The following is a 22,679-nucleotide window of genomic DNA, read 5'->3' on the forward strand; positions in this document are numbered from 1 at the left end:
TTTCAGATGCGGAATGCTTGGGTTCACCAGTCATAATAATTATTTACAAAAAAAGTTAACAGACAAATACACAGAAAAGTTTGGAATTTTAGAGTAGGGACCATAGCACATCGATAAAAAGTACATCAATAAAAAGTACTGAAACAAGCTGGAGTAGTGCATGATACTAAATCACAGTAAAACAATAAGAAGTGTTATATCCCTAATATGCATTTCCATTATGGTATTTTGAGCACAGTAGGGATCAAGACACACGGTAGTGTGTCATGCGGCCCAAGAAGCCGGCGCGTAACACCCGTGAGTATATTGACAGGAAGAAAGAAAACGCAATTTTTGCACCTCCGTAGCTCTGTGCTGCCTTGATGAAACAAGACGATTTTGCTGTGGACACTCCCTCCAACTTCAGCACTCCACATTCCAAATTTGAGCGAAATCGCTTCGAGCGTTCCCGAGATATGCGACTTCAAAAATTGGCTTAGTTTCTTCGTTTTTTTTTTCTTCTTATTTTTCTTCCTCTTTTCGCACACTTACAAAAACTGCTATAAAACGCGAACGCCATATCCGATCGCCTTGAAATTTGGCACACAGAAGGAGGGGTATAAAGGCGCATCTCTGTACCAACTTTGGCTGGAATACGATAAACAGGCAAAGAGTTATGAGCGATTATTCACGAAAAATAACACCAATATGTTGTCACGCCTACAGGGTAAACCGCATATGGGAAGAAGCTGAAAATCGGTGGGTGAATAGGTTAACTATTGAACCTCAAACCTTTTGTGGTTTGAAAGAAATCGAGCTAAAAACCAGGAAGATACAGCGAAAAAACCAACAGTGTGTAACAATTATGCAATCGAGATTAGCTAATAAAAAAATGACTGCTTGCCACGCCTACCAGATAAACCGCTTGGGGTAATGCTTTGAAAATCGCTGTACATATGGAGTCATCATCTTAGAAAGGCTCTTCAATGGTGTAGAAGAATCAGACTTAAAGCCACGGAGTTATAACACGAAATCCAACTTGGTGTAGCAAGTGCGAGATCGAGATACTCTAATAGAGCAGTCATCCTAATAGAGCAGTCATCCTAATAGAGCAGTCACCTTAAGAGAATTCAAGAGATCAGCTAGAAACAAGTAACCTGTATAGAGATCAGCTACAAACAAGTCACCCTGTAGAGAGATCAGCCACAAACAATTCACCCTGTAGAGAGATCAGCTAGAAGAAGTTACCTTGTAGGGAATTTATGCAACTATAGAAAGAGATAATTCAGCTAGTAGTAATCACCTTGTAGAGTTCAGCTACAAAGAAACCAGAATGTAGAGAGTTCAGCTACAAACAAATCGTCCTGTAGAGAGATCAGCTAGAAGAAGTTGTTACCTTGTAGAGAGTTCAGCTACAAAGAAACCATCATGTAGAGAGTTCAGCTGCAAAACAAATCACCTGTAGAGAGTTCAGCTACAAACAAATCTCCCTGTAGAGAGATCAGCTATGAGAAGTTTCCTTGTAGAGAGTTCAGTTACAAAGAAACCACCATGTAGAGAATTCGTTTACAAACTAGTGACCCTGTGGAGACATCAACTAGAAGTAGTTACCTTGTAAAGAGTTCAGCTACATAGAAACCATTCTGTACAGAGCTCAGCTGCAAACAAATCACCTGTACAGAATTCAGCTACAAACAAATCACCCTGTAGAGAGATCAGCTAGAAGAAGTTACCTTGTTGATAGTTCAGCTACAAACAAATCACCCTATAGAGAGATCAGCTAGAAGAAGTTATCTTGTAGAGAGTTCAGCTACAAAGAAACCATCATGTGGAGAGTTCAGCTGCAAACAAATCACCTGCAGAGAGTTCAGCTACAAACCAATCTCCCTGTAGAGAGATCAGCTATAGAAGAAGTTTCCTTATAGAGAGTTCAGCCACAAACAAATCACTCTGTAGAAAGATGAGCTAGAAGAAGTTACCTTGTAGAGAGTTCAGTTACAAAGAAACCATCATGTAGAAAGTTCAGCTACAAACTAGTGACCTTGTGGAGACATCAGCTAGAAGAAGCTACCTTGTAGAGAGTTCAGCTACAAAGATACCACCATATAGAGAGTTCAGCTGCAAACAAATCACCCTGTAAAAAATCAGCTACTAACAAATCACCCTGTAGAAAGATCAGCTAGAAGAAGTCACCTTGTAGAGAGTTCAGCTAGAAAGAAACGTCCATGTAGGGAGTTCAGCTAGAAGAAGTTACCTTGTAGAGAATTCAGCTACAAAGAAACCATCATGAAGAGAGTTCAGCTGCAAACAAATCTCCCTGTAGAGAGTTCAGTTAGAAGAAGTTACCTTGTAGAGAGTTCAGCTACAAAGAAACCATTCTGTAAAGAGGTCAGCTGCAAACAAATCACCTGTATAGAGTTCAGCTACAAACAAATCACCCTGTAGAGAGATCAGCTAGAAGAAGTTATCTTGTAAATAGTTCAGCTACAAACAAATCATCCTGTAGAGAGATCAGCTAGAAGTTACCTTGTAGAGAGTTCAGCTACAAATTTAAAGAAACCATCATGTGGAGAGTTCAGCTGCAAACAAATCACCTGTAGAGAGTTCAGCTACAAAGAAACCACCATGTAGGGAGTTCAGCTAGAAGAAGTTACCTTGTAGAGAGTTCAGCTACAAAGAAACCATCGTGAAGAGAGTTCAGCTGCAAACAAATCTCCCTGTAGAGAGTTCAGTTAGAAGAAGTTACCTTGTAGAGAGTTCAGCTACAAAGAAACCATCATGAAGAGAGTTCAGCTACAAACAAATCACCCTGTAGGAAGATCAGCTAGAAGAAGTCACCTTGTAGAGAGTTCAGCTACAAAGAAACCACCATATAGAGAGTTCAGCTGCAAACAAATCACCCTGTAAAAAAATCAGCTACTAACAAATCACCCTGTAGAAAGATCAGCTAGAAGAAGTCACCTTGTAGAGAGTTCAGCTAGAAAGAAACCACCATGTAGGGAGTTCAGCTAGAAGAAGTTACCTTGTAGAGAATTCAGCTACAAAGAAACCATCATGAAGAGAGTTCAGCTGCAAACAAATCTCCCTGTAGAGAGTTCAGTTAGAAGAAGTTACCTTGTAGAGAGTTCAGCTACAAAGAAACCATTCTGTAAAGTGCTTAGCTGCAAACAAATCACCTGTATAGAATTCAGCTACAAACAAATCACCCTGTAGAGAGATCAGCTGGAAGAAATTACCTTGTAGAGAGTTCAGCTACAGTACAAAGAAACCACCATGTAGAGAGTTCAGCTGCAAAGAAATCACCCTGTAGAAAATTCTGTCACAAACAAATTGCCCTGTAGAAAGATCAGTTAGAAGAAGTTATCTTGTAGAGAGTTCAGCTACAAAGAAATCACCATGTAGAGAGTTCAGCTAGAAGAAATTACCTTGTAGAGAGTTCAGCTACAAAGAAACCATCATCTAGATAGTTCAACTGCAAACAAATCACCTGTAGAGAGTTCAGCTACAAACAAATCTCCCTGTAGAGAGATCAGTTAGAAGAAGTTACCTTGTAGAGAGTTCAGCTACATAGAAACCATTCTGTAAAGAGCTCAGCAGCAAAAAAATCACCTGTACAGAATTCAGCTACAAGTAAATCACCCTGTAGAGAGAACAGCTAGAAGAAGTTACCTTGTTGATAGTTCAGCTACAAACAAATCACCCTGTAGAGAGATCAGCTAGAAGAAGCTACCTTGAAGAGTGTTCAGTTACAAAGAAACCACCATGGACAGTTCTGTAATAAATATATGTATTATATACATAATTTGTACTGATAAAATCAGAAATATTTAAGGTACATCTGCTTCATCTTTTCTTCTTCCTGTGGTAAAGAAAAAAAGATAGGTTAAAAAAGTCCTAAAGCAGGCCATAGGCCGGCTTTGGGGTATACAAATACAAAAAGAAGTGAAATCTAATCCAAAACAGCCAAGCTGTAAAAAAAGTGTGTGGCCCTCAAAAAGGCTATGGTGAAAAAAGATGTGAGGTGGCGGCCAAGAAATGGCTGTGATGGTAGGTTAATGGTAAAAATTTTAATAACGACAATTCAGGTGAATTTTGGTGCTGCTTGGTCAATTGGCACAAAATTCACCTGAATTGTCGTTATTAAAATTTTTACCATTAACCTACCATCACAGCCATTTCTTGGCCGCCACCTTGGATTTCACATCTTTTTTCACCATAGCCTTTTTGAGAGCCGCACACTTTTTTTACAGCTTGGCTGTTTTGGATTAGATATATATAACACTTCCTATTGTTTTACAGTTATTTAATATCGTACACTATATTCCAACTTGTTTCATTACTTTTTATTGATTTGCTATGGTCCCTACTCTAGTTGAAAATTCCAAATTTTCTGTATACTTGTATGATGAGCAATAAATCAGCATGGTTAAAGCAGGGATTAAAAGTGCACTTCACCTTGCTTAGGAATTTAAATAAATGACCATGATAGAAATTACCTAATCAAAGGGAGTCAATACCAATGTGTAATTTTAATGGCTTATTAATATTGCTCAAAAGCAGAAATTAAATGTGATAAACTCCTTCTTTAGGTATGTTGTATTGTAATAATTCCTTCTAATTTCTAAAATCTATTATTTGTAAAATTCCTAATTTTTCTTACACTTGCATTGTACTGATATAATGACACACAAATCTGATTTTCTATGGCATTAGTCTGCTGAGAAACCTCCACTGTGCAGAACACTTATACTGTGTATAATGTACATACAGTATTTAGTTGTGTAGGCACAGGTACTGATTTAGAACTTTTATCGTACCTTGCACAATTAATTCTGCATGATTTGATGGAGTTGATCCAGCTTGATTCATTGAAATGCAGTAATAAAGTCCACCATAATAACCAGCTACTCCGGTAATTGTTAACACACTGGTGACACCATTCAGTGATGAAGTATTCTTAACAATAGCTGTAATGGGAAGTATTGATCCAACTTTTCTCCATACAACTGTTGCATATCCAAATGTTTCCACTGTACACTTAAATGTAACACTTGAAAAAAACTGAACATTTGCCCTGCTTGGATGTTTAAGAAATTTTGGAGGAGATACTGTCAAAACAAAATACATGTAATGAATTAAATTTCTATACTTCACAGTATAATAATAATTCATTATGGTTATACCAAATTTGAGCAAAATTACTTTAGGCATTCCCAAGTTATGAGCTCTCTCTCAAATATTGGCTTAATTTCTTAATAAATTTATTATTTTTCTTCGTCTTTTGAAACATATGTATTTACTTATTATTTATTAATAATGTACAAACTCAACGTGAGTATCATGTACTTATTATAATAATTTTTTACAGTTGACCTATTATATAGTGATTGCAAATGATGATTTAGTCTGTCTTCAAAAATTTCAATGTCAGGTGATAAAGCAATGTCCATTGCAGAGTACTGTATATAGATGAGGGAAAAGTGACAGTTTGTATGTTTGTAATCTCGAACTTTGAAGTGATGAGTACAGTGGCTGTATATTGGATGAGGTGGTATGGATTGCATTAAAATATTGTGGGTTGGAATATGAAGGATATCATTTATGATTTTGCATGGAGTTATTATGTACAGCTTAGTTTGAGTATGGCATTGTGCCAGTGTGGTCCAGTGGAGGCTCTCAAGCATATGATTAACACTGGAAGTGTACAAAAAATCATTTAAGACAAATCTAGCCATATGGCATTGAACTGATTCAAGTTTGTAATTGTCCTGAGATGTGTGGGAGGTCCACCCAGTGGAGCAATATTCTAAAATAGGACATACATACAACTCATAAGATTTGATCTTGACTGATGGAAGACAGTGTTTTAGATTTCTTAGCAAGAATGCTCTATCATTGTTTGCTTTTTGAGCAATGTAGGTGACATGGCAAGACTGCTGTACTCTGATGCATGGATGAGGTATTATCACACCAAGGCATAGAGCTTTACTGTGCTTGAAATTCTCTCAGGGAATACAGGAGAAAAAGAAGAGGGCCTAAGACTGAACCCTGTGGGACACCAGAGAGAAATGGACTTGCTGGGTTCTGTTAGTTAGATAATCTTTTATCCAAGTTAATAAAATGGTTGTATTAACATCGTAAAAAGAGAGTTTGTGAAATAATTTCTGGTGATACCATGTCAAAGGCCTTATTTAAGTCCAGAGAAATGACATCAATTTGTTCTCCTGCGTTAAGATGAGTGGCAAAGTCATTGACAGTGGTTATAAGTTTCACATGAGCGGTTTTTTTCTGAATCCATGCTGTTGTTTACATAAAACTAAGGTGATAATAGATGTTGGAGTAAATGTTGTACTCAAATACTTTACAAGAGATGTACGTTAATGAAATAGGTTGATAATTGGCTGGAGATGTGCAACTTAAAAATTGGAACAATGAAAGATTTCTTCCAGTCATTAGGAAGTTGACCTGGTGTAAGTGATACTTTATAGATTAGTGATAATGCTGGTGCTACATTGTTTGTTTTCTTTAGTAGACAAGGTGGTATGGTGAAAATTGATACATGGATAGGTTTACCATCATTCCTCAAACCTTTTGTGATTTGGTACAAGTCAAAGTAACAGAGAGGTACAGAGTTATGACAACAAAATAAAGCATGGCTACAGTGGACCTTAATTGCATTCAAATATTCTGCACTCTGTATACAGTGCACATTAGCTTCATTATGTTAACTACACAATCAGCTTGTGTTAGACCTATGAAGATTATTAATGAGCCGGCTGTGAAAGTGTAGGAATGTGCACAATACAGAATAAGGGAAGTTAGCATGTTTGAATGCAACCAAAAGCCACTGTAGCTAGCTCACAAATCATGATTAGTAAAAATGACCTATCATCACAGGATAATTAATGGCTAATAATGACAAATTAAAAATTGCCTATCCATTGCAAAACTTACATTTTTTTGGTTACAAATGAATTGGAATAACAGCTACGGGGTTATAATTCAAAAGCCTAATGTGTGTTCCAGTGGCGGTGGAGCAGGCCAAAGAGTGAGAGGGCCGGCCAGCTGTAAGTGAAGATTAAAAAAAAAAGAAAAGGTGATTGTCTGCTGACAATAGCTGTCCTCCACCAACTATATCTCCTTATTTATAACTACACATATGTAGCTAAGTAGCTCGCTACACTGCTTCTCTGAATAACGTGGCTGCTCTAATAGAGTATGTAGATCCTGACTGTTCTATTAGAGTATCTTGATCTTTTCTTGCAAATATTGTCCCATAAAAGTGGGGCCACAGCCCCCTTGACTACACTGCCTATGGTGTGTTCAATGGTGTGTAATAAAGTGTGTTTGAAATACTCTAGTAGAAGAGTCATCCTAATAGAACATTCACCCAGCAAATAAACCTTGACACTTAATAGTACATATATTAATGAGGGATTATGATAACAGTGGAATAGAGGAAAAATTCTTTTTCTGACCATAATTGTATTTGGCTGGACAATATTTCATTTCTGATTCCAGTATAAGTGGAAGCTGTATTGCATAGTTTTTATTTTATTTTTTCTGTACAGAAACCTCCATACAGAGTTATAGTACAACAATCAATTAATTACTCAGTTAAAATCAATATGTTGCTTAAATAAATTAATGTTAGGTGATTCAACAGCACTGCAGAATAAACCATTCTAATCTACTGTCTGAAATGTGCATGACTGTTTGTTTTCCATAATAATAATAATTACCAATTAGTTGTTAGGAGATGCTACATTCTTGCAACCAAGGGAGGTACTACATGCCAAGCAGCTATACAGCAGTTATGTGGCTGTTACAGACAAAACTCAGGTTAATTGGCAGCACAACAGGCAAAGAGCAGTGCATTGGTGTGTCAAGACAGTGCATTGGTGTGTCGAGCCAACTACATGTTTGTCTGGCCACCTGTAAGTTTGTCAAGGACTTTATCCTTACATTTAAAATAAGCTCTGATATTTAACAATATAAATACCACAAGTTAGTTATCTTATGTACCACTTTGCTATTCCTGCAGAAGAGAAGGTTTTAAGCAGGAAGTGATATTTATACCAAAACAGCCAGACTCTGAAAAGGGTTGTGCATCCCACCCTCCCCCCCCCCCCCCCCCAAAAAAAAAAAAAAAAATTCAAGGCAAAACGTTGTGAAATAGCAAGAAATGGATGTAATGATGTTAATGCAAAACATTTTAATGTATCAAGACACACGGTAGTGTGTCGTGCGGCCCAAGAAGCCGGTGCGCAACCCCGTGAGTATATTGACAGGAATAAAGAAAACGCAATTTTCGCACCTCCGTAGCTCTGTGCTGCCTTGATGAAACAAGACGAAGTTTGCTGTGTACATTCCCTCCAACTTCAGTACTCCACATTCCAAATTTGAGCGAAATCGCTTCAGGCATTCCTGAGATATGCGACTTCAAAAATTGGCTTAGTTTCTTCGTTTTTTTTTCTTTCTTTTTTCTTCTTATTTTTCTTCCTCTTTTCGCACACTTACAAAAACTGCTATAAAACGCGAACGCGTTATCCGATTGCCTTGAAATTTGGCACACAGAAAGGGGGTATAAAGGCGCATCTCGGTACCAACATTGGCTGGAATACCATAAACAGGCAAAGAGTTATGAGCGATTATGCGTGAAAAATAACACCAATATGTTGTCACGCCTACAGGGTAAACCGCGTATGGGAAGAAGCTGAAAATCGGTGGGTGAATAGGTTAACTATTAAACCTCAAACCTTTTGTGGTTTGAAAGAAATCGAGCTAAAAACCAGGAAGATACAACGGAAAAAACCAACAGTGTGTAACAATTATGCAATCGAAATTAGCTAATAAAACACGGCTACTTGTCACGCCTACTAGAAAAACCGCATGGGGTAATGCTTTGAAAATCGCTGTACAGATAGAGCAATCATCTTAGAAAGGCTCTTCAATGGTGTAGAAGAATCAGACTTAAAGCCACGGAGTTATAACACGAAATCCAACTTGGTGTAGCAAGTGCGAGATCAAGATACTCTAATAGAGCAGTCATCCTAATAGAGCAGTCACCCTGAACAGAATTCAAGAGATCAGTTAGAAATAAGTAACCTGTATAGAGATCAGCTACAAACAAATCACCATGTAGAGAGTTCAGCTACAAACAATTCACCCTGTTCAGACATCAGTTAGAAGAAGTTTTCTTGTAGAGAGTTCAGTTACAAACAAATCACCCTGTTGAAAGATCAGCTAGAAGATGTCACCTTGTAGATAGTTCAAAGAAACCACCATGTAGAGAATTCAGCTACAAACTAGTGACCCTGTAGATACATCAGCTAGAAGAAGTTACCTTGTAGAGAGTTCAGCTACAAAGAAACCATTCTGTAAAGAGCTCAGCTGCAAACAAATCACCTATACAGAATTCAGCTACAAACAAATCACCCTGTAGAGAGATCAGCTAGAAGAAGTTACCTTGTAGATAGTTCAGCTACAAACAATTCACCCTGTACAGAGCTCAGTTAAAAGAGGTTTCCTTGTAGAGAGTTCAGCTACAAACAAATCACCCTGTAGAGAGATCAGTTAGAAGATGTTACCTTGTAGATCGTTCAGCTACAAACAATTCACCCTGTAAAGAGATCAGCTAGAAGAAGTTACCTTGTAGAGAGTTCAGCTACAAAGAAACCATCATGTAGAGAATTCAGCCGCAAACAAATCACGTGTAGAGAGTTCAGCTACAAACTAATCTCCCTGTAGAGAGATCAGCTAGAAGAAGTTTCCTTGTAGAGAGTTCTGCTACAAACAAATCACCCTGTAGAAAGATCAGCTAGAAGAAATCACCTTGTAGAGAGTTCAGCTTCAAAGAAACAATCATGTGAGAGTTCAGGTACAAACAAATTGTCCTGTAGAGAGATCAGCTAGAAGAAGTTACGTTGTAGAGAGTTCAGCTGCAAAGAAACCATCATGTAGATAGTTCAGGTACAAACAAATTACATTGTAGAAAGATCAGCTATAGAAGAAATCACCTTGTAGAGAGTTCAGCTACAAAGAAACTATCATGTAGAGAGTTCAACTACAAACAAATCACCCTGTAGAAAGATCAGCTATAGAAGAAATCACCTCGTAGAGAGTTCAGCTACAAAGAAACCATCATGTAGAGAGTTCAGCTACAAACAAATCGGCCTGTAGAGAGATCAGCTAGAAGAAATTACCTTGTAGAGAGTTCAGCTTCAAAGAAACCATCATGTAGAAAGTTCAGCTGCAAACAAATCACCTGTAGAGAGTTCAGCTAGAAACAAGTCACCCTGTAGAGAGATCAGCTAAAAACAAGTCACCCTGTAGAGAGTTCAGCTAGAAGAAATCACATTGTAGAGAGTTCAGCTACAAAGAAACTACCACGTAGAGAGTTCAGCTGCAAACAAATCACCCTGTAGAGAACTCAGCTACAAATAAATCACACTGTAGAAAGATCAGCTAGAAGAAGTTACCTTGTAGGGATTTCAGCTACAAACAAATCACCCTGTAGAGAGTTCAGCTACAAAGAAATCATCATGTAGAGAGTTCAGCTGCAAACAAATCATCCTGTAGAGAGTTCAGCTAGAAGAAGTCACCTTTTAGAGAGTTCAGCTACAAAGCAACCACCATGTAAAGAGTTCAGCTACAAAGCAACCACCATGTAAAGAGTTCAGCTACAAAAAAATTAATCAACCTGTAGAAAGATCAGCTAGAAGAAGTTACCTTGTAGAGAGTTCAGCTACAAAGAAACCACCATTTAGAGAGTTCAGCTGCAAACAAATCACCCAGTAGAAAGTTCAGCTATGAACAGATTACCCTGTTGAGGGTTCAGTTAGAAACAAGGAATCCTGTAGAGAGATCACCTAGAAGTATCGCCTTGTAGAGAGTTCAGCTACAAACAAATCATCCTGTAGAGAGTTCAGCTAGAAGAAGTCACCTTGTAGAGAGTTCAGCTATAAAGAAACCACCATGTAGAGAATTCAGCTGCAAACAAACACCCTGTAGAGAACTCAGCTACAAACAAATCGCTCTGTAGAAAGATCAGCTAGAAGAAGTTACCTTGTAGGGATTTCAGCTACAAACAAATCACCCTGTAGAGAGTCCAGCTACAAAGAAACCATTCTGTAAAGCGCTCAGCTGCAAACAAATCACCTGTACAGAATTCAGCTACAAACAAATCACCCTGTAGAGAGATGAGCTAGAAGAAATTACCTTGTAGATAGTTCAGCTACAAACAAATCACCCTGTAGAAAGATCAGTTAGAAGAAGTTACCTTGGAGAAAGTTCAGCTACAAAGAAACCATTTTGTAAAGAGCTCAGTTGCAAACAAATCACCTGTACAGAATTCAGCTATGAACAAATCACCCTGTAGAGAGATCAGCTAGAAGAAGTTACCTTGTAGATAGTTCAGCTACAAACAAATCTCCCTGTAGAGAGATCAGCTAGAAGAAATTACCTTGTAGAGAGTTCAGCTACAAAGAAACCACCATGTAGAGAGTTCAGCTGCAAAGAAATCACCCTGTAGAAAATTCTGCCAGAAACATATTGCCCTGTAGAAAGATCAGTTAGAAGAAGTTACCTTTTAGAGAGTTCAGTTACAAAGAAACCATTCTGTAAAGAGCTCAGCTGCAAACAAATCACCTATACAAAATTCAGCTACAAACACATCACCCTGTAGAGAGATCAGCTAGAAGAAGTTACCTTGTAGATCGTTCAGCTACAAACAAGTCACCCTGTACAGAGAACAATTAGAAGAAGTCACCTTGTAGAGTGTTCAGTTACAAAGAAACCACCATGGAGATTTCTGTAATCAATATATGTGACCGGATTTGCGAAAAGGGGTCTTCCACACACATCCAATTCCGTAAACGTTGGAGACCATAACTCAGTGTTCAAGTAACATATTAACCTGAAAATTTCACCATGTATTCAGCTATAGTAGTGCTCACCACTGCCCAAATTGCAAGGCAATAGCTCTTTCCAATCTGAAGTTATCAATTGTCAAAGTTGGCAAATTGGATGTGTGTGGAAGACCCCTTTTCGCAAATCCGGTCACATATGTATTATATATATAATTTGTACATTTACTGATAAAATATTTAAAGTACATCTACTTCATCTTTTCTTCTTCCTGTGGTAAAGAAAAAAACATAGGTTAAAAAAGTCCCAAAGCTGGCCATAGGCCGGCTTTGGGGTATACAAATACAAAAAGAAATGAAATCTAATCCAAAACAGCCAAGCTGTAAAAAAAGTGTGCGGCCCTCAAAAAGGCTATGGTGAAAAAAGATGTGAAATCCAAGGTGGCGGCCAAGAAATGGCTGTGATGGTAGGTTAATGGTAAAAATTTTAAAAACGACAATTTAGGTAAATTTTGTGAAGCGGCACAAAAATTCACCTGAATTGTTGTTATTAAATTTTTTACCATTAACCTACCATCACAGCCATTTCTTGGCCGCCACCTTGGATTTCACATCTTTTTTCACCATAGCCTTTCTGAGGGCCGCACACTTTTTTTACAGCTTGGCTGTTTTGGATTAGATATGATTACACCATGATCATTACACATGATTGGCATTATTTAACATCTTTTTTGCTTATACCTTTAATTTTACAACTCTTTTCACCCAGCTCAACTTCAACTCATTCCTACTGTAACATTTGTACCAAGAATGATTTGCCCAAAATCTATCAGATTAGGAATCATTCATCACTCCTATCATTTACTTATGCATCTCATGGCCACTTTGAAGTCAGGCATTTGTGTAGTGTACATATGCAAAACTGAGTAAACAGTTTTATTACAAGCATACATGTGGGACAGATGTTTTGTTTGCTTTCTATACTACCTTGGAGTGTGTATAAAGTGGTATATGCTCACAGTTAACTTCACCTTAAACTTACACAGTGCTGACCATTTCTTCAGTGTAATGCCCTGGTCTACCAAAGCCATTCTTTTATGTCCTTTCCAGATATCCAAATTTGACAGCTCATACTTTCTGTGCCTTTATTAAATCTACTTTAAATTTTGGTACAATGTTATGCTATGGAACAACTTTAAGCTGATAAGATTTAAGCTACTATCTTATTCAAAAGGTTGATTATAATTTCTCAAGGTGTACTGATCAGCCATGGAAAGGCTAGGGTCAATAGGCATTGAGCTACAGTGTTTCAAAAATTGCACTTATCCTCCACTCCCTCTCCCTTTGTAATAGCTTCTATAGACTTGTAATGCTACAGTACATATGAATTATTATGAGATCCAATTACCTTGAACAACAAGCTTAAAAAAATCAGAGGTTATTCTTCCAGTAGAATTACTCACTGTACATTGATACTCTCCAGAGTCATCTGGTTTCAAGTTAGTAATAGTCAGATTTGATGAGTGTACATCATGAACTCTTGTGGACAGATTGTTGTGTTGCTTTTCCCAAAAGTATTGTAAAGTGTTACTTTCTGGCAGACACCTCATTGTCAAGTTATAATTGTTTGTGGTGAGGCTAACAAGTGGAGTAGGAATTACTACCAGTGGTTGAAGTGGTGAACCTGTAATTTGTATATAATCTAAATACAACTGAAACAGACATGTACATAATCAAACCTGGAAATAAAAGACTTGCACTTCTTGACTGTGCTCCTTTCCTGTTATTCCACATAGAACAATAGTAACTACCAACATCTTCATTAGTTACATTGGGAATAACAAGAGTACTAGTGGTGATTCCAGATGGGAGGAATTTTGTGAAATAATTTGACTTGCTAGGTAAAACAGAGTTTTTCTTGTTCCATTCAACTTGCAGTACTGAACCATCATACACATCAGCTGAACATGTGAACACTGCACTAAATGGAGCAGCTGCACTGATATCAGTTGGATGGGAAATAACAATTGGAGCTGGATCTGTTTATACATTTTACAAATAATTTTTTATGACGTTTTACATATATACAAGCGTAAGTAAAAATTAGAAATTTTACTATGGAGTAGGGATTTTAGAAATAAAAAGCAATGAAACAAGGGAGTTCATTTACACCTGCAGCTATACTAGTGGATGTTTAATCCCTACTTTGGTCTGTCAGTTGATTCCCTACACAAATGTAAAAAGTCAGTTCTTTATTTACACTTGTTTATTTACTTTTTTGTAATAAATACTGGTGAGTAGTGAACAATAATATACTGCATCAAAGAAAGAATGGTGCTATATAGACACATAATAATTATGCAATTGAATGCATGCACCAACTATCAATTTCAAAATGACCATTTGACCTCATTTTCAACTACTGTACATGTACTGTATGTTCCAACCATTATAGAGCATTACAAAGAAACAGCATGAGAAGTGCCCTTGTAATGAATCCTGTACACTATGGAGATTACTGCCCTTGTAATGAATCCCGTACACTATGGCTTGATTTCTGTTACGTGTGACTTGAAAGGACAAGACAGTTTTGTGCTCAAGCAAGGGAATTAGTGTTCTGAGCAGCGTAAATAGTAATCCAACAGACTACAGCAAGTATTTAGGCCTTTGTGAGAGAATTTGGCGAGAGAATTCAGACCATAGATTTTATACCAAAGCATATCGCATTAACTGTGATTGTTACACGCTGTCATACTTTCACCTTCATGCTTTGTCCATACCGCTTCTTATATAGCCGGTTCCACTTTCAAATCTTGTGGTAAGCTAGGTGTGTCACCAACACAGTCTTTTACCCTTGTGTGGTACTGCTAGGTGGTTTAAACTTTTTATTAAAAATGAAAGATAATTAGTTGCTGTTTTGCTCTGATATTCCCTCTGGTTCTCTCTGTTAAATTGTAAGGAATACTAGGTTTATCAAAGTTAAAAGGATAGAATATATTTACGAAGAAAGTTAAGTGGTTTAAAGTAATTTTTGAGCCATTTTTTCACTTTCAATGTTTGTGTATAATTTCCTTGAGGGTTGGTACCATCCTAGTTCCTTCGATTACTTACTTTAGTTCACTGTAGCGAAGTTTCACAGTCGTTGGTTACAAAATTCTGTCATTACAACAATTTGTTTTTCTTTGATACAAGCGCAGCAAACGTAACGAGTATGTTTGTGGTGTAATACATGGAATTCCAATAGAAATGTACGTCACAATATTGCTTTTCCTATCCCTTTTATGTACTCTATTATCTGTGGTACGGATAAAGCCCCCATTTTAAGTTGAAGGATACGCTACCTCTAGTAGCCTAAGAAGTCTTCAGTGTTGTTTTAAAGTCATTAAACGTCTATAAAATCAGAAAGGGAAGACCGTTTAAGAAGTATAATATTATGAAGAGTTGCCATGCCCTTTTTCAGACCACCGAGAAGAAACCACCTCAGAGGAAAGTTTAAGTGTGCGGAAACTTAATACAAATTTAATTTAGCTTTCAATTCTTACATTCTGGCTGCTTCTTACCATTTTAAAAAACATTATAACTCACGTGGGTGTGTATGGACAAACATAGGTAGGTACACACAAACACAACAAAAACTATTTCAGTAAAGCATGCGCGTGCCCACAGCTGGCCGAAATGGGTGCATGCCAGGATTACAAAGCTGGGAAACAAGGGAGGTCCCCTACATCTGCAGATATACTAGGGAATATTTAATCACTGCTTCAGTCTTCAGTCTACAGTATACCGATGACAAAATTAAGGATTAAATGTTCACTAGAATATCTGCAGGTGTAGGTGACCTTCCTTGTTTCCCTACATTTTTTATGATCCTTAATTGAGCTTAAAATTCCTAATTTTCCCCATACAGTGGTACCTCAGTTATCTAAAGCTTACTCAGCTAAATTCTCTGTTAACCTAACTATGGAAATGACTGCTCTATTAGAGTAGTGACTGTTCTATTAGAGTAGTTAATAATATTGAAAACATTTAGTGTCAGAGATATGAACTTTTCAGACTTAAGGACCACCCCTGGTCTCAGGGGTTGGATAACTGAGATTCCACTGTACTTGTTTTTCTTTTACTTTATTTGCAACATTGCTATGACTGGTGAACCCTTGCATACTGCATCAACAGAAAAGAATAGTGCCAGAGTTAATGCTTTCATCTGAACTTGTACCCCAGCTATAGTGAAGTGGCCATTCTACTTCACTTTCAGCTATGTCATGCAGTGTTACAAATGTAGAACAGTAGAAGCATCTCTGCAATCAACCGAGTTTCCATGAAAATATGGATGATTCACGTGCCCCAACTAACAATTACTGGCTTACAAATGATGTGACCAATACACTTCACTTTCACTTATTTTTCAGCCCGCTACAGTCATTACAAACAAAGAACATTGTTAGAAGCACCTCTCACCACAGACGATTCCCACTTACAAATGGAAAGCCATGCATTGTGATACTGTGAATTTTACACCTTGGACTGTAAGCAAAAGGAAATGGAACACAAAGGAGGACTAAGGTAAGTTTATGATGCATGTACAGTATTTTATGTACTGTGATATGCCAAAAGGCATAAATTGAGATAAAGCCGATGTCAAAGAGTAAAAAAATAAGCATATAGCCTTAGCCATTATCAAGTTATGCTAGTCTGAAGGCAGGCAGAGGGGATGGGGGTGGGCAGGCAGGCAGGTAGGTAGTAGAATAATCCATTGAATATTTTTTAAAAATTGTGGCTAGTTATTGGAAGCATTTATAGTTATACTGCCAAGGTACCAGGATGGCATTGTGAAGCTGGTTTTTGGGTGATTTTTTTGTCCACATAAACCCAAACCTTCATGGTCCTTAATGATGAAAATATTAATCTAATCCAAACACTCAAACTGTAAAAAAGGTATCGTCCCCAAAAAAGCCACAGTGAAAAAAGATGTAAATCCAAGGTGACGGCCAAGAAATGGCTGTGATGGTAGGTTAAAGGAAAAATTCTTTAATAACGACAATTCAGGTGAATTTGGTGAGACTTGATCTTGGCACCAAATTCACCTGAATTGTCGTTATTAAAATTTTTACCATTAACCTACCATCACAGCCAATTCTTGGACGCCACCTTGGATTTCACATCTTTTTTCACATAGCCCTTTTGAGGGCTACATCTTTTTTTACAGCTTGGGGTGTTTGGATTAGATATCACTTCTTTTTGTATATGTACATACCAAAGCTGTCTTATTGTTGGATTTGAGTTTTTTAAACCTGTGCACAGCAAAAATAGTGTTCAAATACTACTTATTCTAACCCATCTTTATTCAGTATTGGAACAGCTATTTTTAAAAAAACTCCTTATAACCAGACAAAATAAACCTCAAATCTATAATTGACTCTAATTTTAATCACTGTTGGGGGCCCTGGTCTGTTTTTGTTTGAGCTAAGGTAGAATTTTTGGACTATTAGTTCCAATACCTAAACATAGAAGGAATAAATATAGTCAGTATTTGTGCATGAATTATGCTGTGATGTTTGTTTCCTTTACTACAGAGAAAGAAGAAAGATGTTCAAAGCAGACTTTTTTGTTTTATATTAACTATTGTATATTTGATTTTATCAGTAATTTGAAATTATTACATGCCATTTCTTTTCTACAGGATAACTTGATTTTAGCTGATCTCCACTGGGTGACTTGAAATGTAGCTGAACTCTCTACATGGCGACATAAAATGTAGCTGAACTCTCTATGTGTTGATTTGTTTGTAGCTCAATTCTTTACATGTTGACTTATTTCTAGCTGATTTCTCTACAGGATGACTTGTTTAAACCAAAACTCTCTGCAGGGTGATTTGTATGTAGCTGAACATCTACAGGGTAAATTGTTTCTAGCTGATCTCTCTACAGGGTGACTAGTTTCTCTACAGTGTGATTTGTTTGTAGCTGAACTCTCTACAAGGTAACTTGTTTCTAACTAATGTCTCACTTGTTTCTAGCTAATCTCTCTACAGGGTGATTTGATTCTAGCTAACTCTCTACATTTATTCTAGCTGATATCTCTACAGTGAGATTTGTTTGTAGCTGATATCTCTACAGGGTGATTTGTTTGTAGCTGAACTCTGTAACAGGGTTATTTGTTTTTGCTCAGAGTGTAGTTGAACTCTGTACAGGGTGACCTGTTTTTACCCACAGAGTGATTTGTTTGTAGCTGAACTCTCTACATCATGCCTTGGTTCTAGCTGGTCTACAGGGTGACTGATTTCTAGCTGATGTCATAGCTGATCTCTCTACAGTGTGATTTGTTCGCAGCTGAACTCTCTGCATGGTAATTTTTCCTAGCTGATCTCTCTACAGGGTGGCTCATTCATACATAGCTGAACTCACTACAGGATAACATGCTTCTAGCTGCTCTCTCTACAGAGTGACTTGTTTCTAGCTGATCTCTCTATAGGGTGATTTGTTTGTAGCTGAACTCTCTACATGGTGACTTGGTTCTACCTGATCTTTCTACAGGGTGACTTATTTCTAGCTGATGTCTCTGCAGGGTAACTTTTTCTAGTTGACCTCTTACAGTGTGATTTGTTTGCAGCTGATCTCTCTACAGGGCAATATTTTTGTAGCTGAACTCTCTACAAGGTGACTTGGTTCTACCTGATCTTTCTACAGGGTGACTTATTTCTAGCTGATGTCTCTGCAGGGTAACTTTTTCTAGTTGACCTCTTACAGTGTGATTTGTTTGCAGCTGATCTCTCTACAGGGCAATATTTTTGTAGCTGAACTCTCTACAAGGTGACTTGACCTCTCTACAGGGTGATTGTTTCCTTTCTACACTACAGGTAACTTTTTCTAGCTGATCTCCTACAGTGTAATTTGCTTGTAGTGGTTCTCTCTACTGGGTTATTTTTTTATAGCTGAACTCTCTACAAGGTGACTTGTTTCTGGCTGATCTCTCTACAGGGTGACTTATTTCTAGCTGATCTAAAAAAAGGTGATTTGTTTGTAGCTGAACTCTCTACGTTGTGCCTTTGTTCTAGCTGATCTTTCTATGGGGCGACTTATTTCTAGCTGATGTTGTAGCTGATCTCTCTACAGTGTGATTTATTTGCAGCTGATCTCTCTGCAAGGTGATCTGTGTGTAGCTGAACTCTTTGCAGGGTAATTTGTTTGTAGCTGAATTCTCTTTTTCTAGCTGATCTTTCTACAGTGTGACTTTGTTTTAGCTGATCTCTCTACAGGGTGGCTCCTTTTTAGCTGAACTCACTATAGGATAACTTACTTCTAGCTGACATCTCTACAGGGTAACTCTTTCTAGTTGATCTCAATACAGTGTGATTTGCTTGTAGGTAGCTGATCTCTCTTCCGGGGACTTGTTTCTAGCTGATCTAATCGGGAGATTTGTTTGTAACTGAACTAGCTGGTATTTCTACAAGGTAACTTATTTCTAGCTGATGTCTTTACAGATCTCTCTACAGTGTAATTTGCTTGTAGCCAATCTCTCTACAGGGTGATTTTTTTTGTACCTGAACTCTGTACAAGGTGACTAGTTTTAGCTGAACTCTCTACAGGGTGACTTGTAGTGTAGTTAAACTTTGTACAGTGGCTAGGTTGATTTGTTTGTGGCTGAACTCTCCACAGGGTGATTAGTTTCAAGCTGATCTCCCTACAAGGTGGCTTGTAATGGTATGAAACTCTAGAATGAATTGTTTGTAACTGTACCTGTACTTTCTATAGGGTGACTATTCTATTAGAGTATCTCGGCAGCTGAATGCTCTATTAGGGTGACTGTGCTATTAGAGTATCTCGATGTAGCTTTGTAGTTGGATTTCAAATCATAACTAAGTGTTTTGTAATCCAATTTTTCTGTATTACTTTCTATGATGATTATTCCAACTACATACCAATTTTCAGCTCATTGCTCTAAGCGGTTTGCCTGGTAGGCATGAAAACTAATAGTTTTTTATCCATAAAAATCACATAATTGTGACACAGGTTGGATTTTGTGTCATATCTTGATGGCCTTTATCTGGATTGCTTTCATACCACAGAAAGGCACTCCTATGATGGTTACTCCGTCTACATAGCAATTTTCAGCTCATTCCTTCAAGGGGCTTACCCTGTGGGCGTGACTGAGGTTCGATCTTATTTTACATGAATAATTAGTCATAACTCCGTGAATATTTGTTGGATTCCTACCACATTTAGTGCTGAGATTCGATTTAATGAGTCCTTTAAATGTACCAAATTTAAGCTTGATCGAAGTACACATTTGTATTTTATGGCAGATTTTGCAAAGTGTGTGAAAAGAAGATGCATGCAAACGAAGAAAAACCCTAAACTTTGGCAGCTCGTATCTTGGAAATGGCTTGGGCGATTTTCTTCATGTTTCATATGTAACTCCCCTACCACGTGGGCACTTCTGTACCAAATGTGGTTTGAATTGGATAAGACATCACGGAGCTACATATGTGTGAAAATCGCGTTTTCTTCCTATACTCATGGTGTGGCGTGCCGGCTTCTTGGGTCGTACAACACAATACCATGGGTCTTGATATACAGTTATACTGTAGGTGATTACATACCTGTGATTTCAAAAACCCAAGATGTTTTATCTACTATGGCATTGTTAATTATACATTTATGTTTGCTATAAACAATTCCTTTATCCATCTTAATGTAATAAATGCCTCCATCGATCAGTAAAAGTGTAGTTCGGCATTATTATCATTTGTTTTGGTTTTAAATTATTAATATTCAGTTCTGATGGTGATGATGATGATGCTTTAATTCTATACACTTCTACATCTGAACTCTGTTCAACAAATATAATAAATGCACTGTCTTGAGAAAGCTGTATTGACTTATCAAAATCAATAGGCAATTTAACATCAGTTAAGTGAACCAAGAGTTTATTTGTCCATGGTACGTGATGAGGAGGTGATGGTTGTAAAAGGTCAATTGTATTATTTACTTGTATGCAAGATTGGTCACTGGCTATACCATCTGAGTTAATGGCCACAAAACACAACTGATGGGTACTCTTAGGTATCCACTGAATACTAACATAATAGTTATGTGTGTTAGTAATATGTGACAGTGAGCCTTTCCTTACATCATTTGCTGAAGCAATTTGAATTTCTGTTATTGAAGCATCTGAATGTCCACTATAAGCTCTCAGTTGTGCTGTATAAGGTCCTCCTAATGGTATTGACACACATGATCCCGATGATGGTGTTGGAGCTATGAATTTTGGTTTATGATAACAAGGTTGACTAGATGAAACAACTAATACTAAAAACTGAAAAGCAACACTACTTAGAGGTTGTGATGATCCAGGAATAAAATCCTCTACCATAACTGCCACTGCTTTGTACCCAGTTCCATTATTAGCTGAATAAGTTATAGTACATGTAGCAGTGTCCAGTACAGCTCCAGGTATTGCATTACAGACACTTTCACACTCTTTACCCACAGCCCATCTACAACGGACAACATCACCATCTGGATCACTAACTGCCATAGGTATTGTGTGATAACATCCTGACTGTAGTCGAAGTATAGGGAGAGTGATAGCATGTGGTGACGAATTGATTGGACCAAAGAAATTTCTTGCTTTCATATTAAATGTTGTTGAAACATTCCAACGACCAAAACCAAGCCAGGCATTACCAGTAAAACCTACTGTGATAATATTGTCACTAGCAGCACTAAAATCATATGATATTACTCGACTACCAAATGACCAATTATCATTGATGCTAAACTCTGTACAAATGTACTGTAGTGAAGAAATTGTTCCAGAACAACCATATTGACAAGTAAGATATTCCTTTCCAATTAGATTACCATTACGAACTATAGTACCATTACAATTTCCTCCGTAGTCACTACTGGTTCTAGCCCATGATATGTGATAGACGATTTCCATCTACAGTGTGTATAATATATTGGCACAAGTGTAAAAAAAAGATGTTAGTATATAGTAAATAGGAGATAAAATCTACCAAAACAAAGAAAACAACCTTGAGTTTACTACATTATTCAGGTAACTGTTCTATACATTACTTTAGTGTAAAGTCATGCATGTAAACTAATCTACTCTACATATGGTCTAAAATATGGGGAATATAAAACTATTTGCATACATAAATGATGCTCTGTACAATGGTAATAATTCTAACATTCGTACCTGTTTGTTATAATTCCAGGTTGGAAGTAACTACAGCAAATAAACAAACTATATAAACCAATACATGCAATTAAGACAACTAACATTTAACTTTATCATACAGAATGGTAGTATCATACAGTACAGAAGTATTGTATGTTAGGGATCATGGAGGTTTGGGTATCAAGACACACTGCTGTGTGTCGTGCGGCCCAAGAAGCCAGTGTGCCACACCGTGAGTATATTGACAGGAAGAAAGAAAATGCGATTTGCACACCTATGTAGCTCTGTGATCCTTTATCTGATTGGAACGAACTTTGCTACAGAAGTGCCGGCCAGGTAGGGGAGTCTACATACCAAATTCGAAGAAAATCACTTCAGACATTTCTGAGATAAGAGCGATCAAATGTCACTTTAATTTCTTCATTTGTTTCTTCTTCATTTCGCACACTTTGCAAAATCTGTCATAAAACACGAATGCGTACTCCAATCAGGCTGAAATTTGGAACACTTAAAGTAGGAATTCCAGCCCAATTTTTAAGTTTTGGAAAAATGGGATTTTTATATGCTCAATAGATAGAGTATCAATTGCCGATCTCAGAAATATATAGTTTGTTGGGTTGGAATTAGCTACTTTTGGCATGCACA

At 37.3% G+C, this 22,679-nt stretch overlaps 1 protein-coding gene across 1 annotated transcript in view; it reads right to left on the minus strand.

Moving 5' to 3' along the window:
- Window positions 1-21,791, minus strand: part of LOC136262903 (hemicentin-1-like) — a 49,060-nt gene extending 27,269 nt beyond the window's left edge. Inside the window, exons 1-4 of the mRNA XM_066057356.1 lie at window positions 20,864-21,791; window positions 13,586-13,885; window positions 13,255-13,530; window positions 4,797-5,087 (exon numbers count right to left, since the gene is read on the minus strand). Of these exons, the coding sequence (XP_065913428.1) occupies window positions 4,797-5,087; window positions 13,255-13,530; window positions 13,586-13,885; window positions 20,864-21,791 (1,795 nt within the window). The remainder of the gene's footprint in view (window positions 1-4,796; window positions 5,088-13,254; window positions 13,531-13,585; window positions 13,886-20,863) is intronic.
- Window positions 21,792-22,679: the final 888 nt, after the last annotated feature.

Source organism: Dysidea avara, chromosome 1 (assembly GCF_963678975.1).
Source record: "Dysidea avara chromosome 1, odDysAvar1.4, whole genome shotgun sequence".
Classification (NCBI taxonomy): Eukaryota; Metazoa; Porifera; class Demospongiae; order Dictyoceratida; family Dysideidae; genus Dysidea; species Dysidea avara.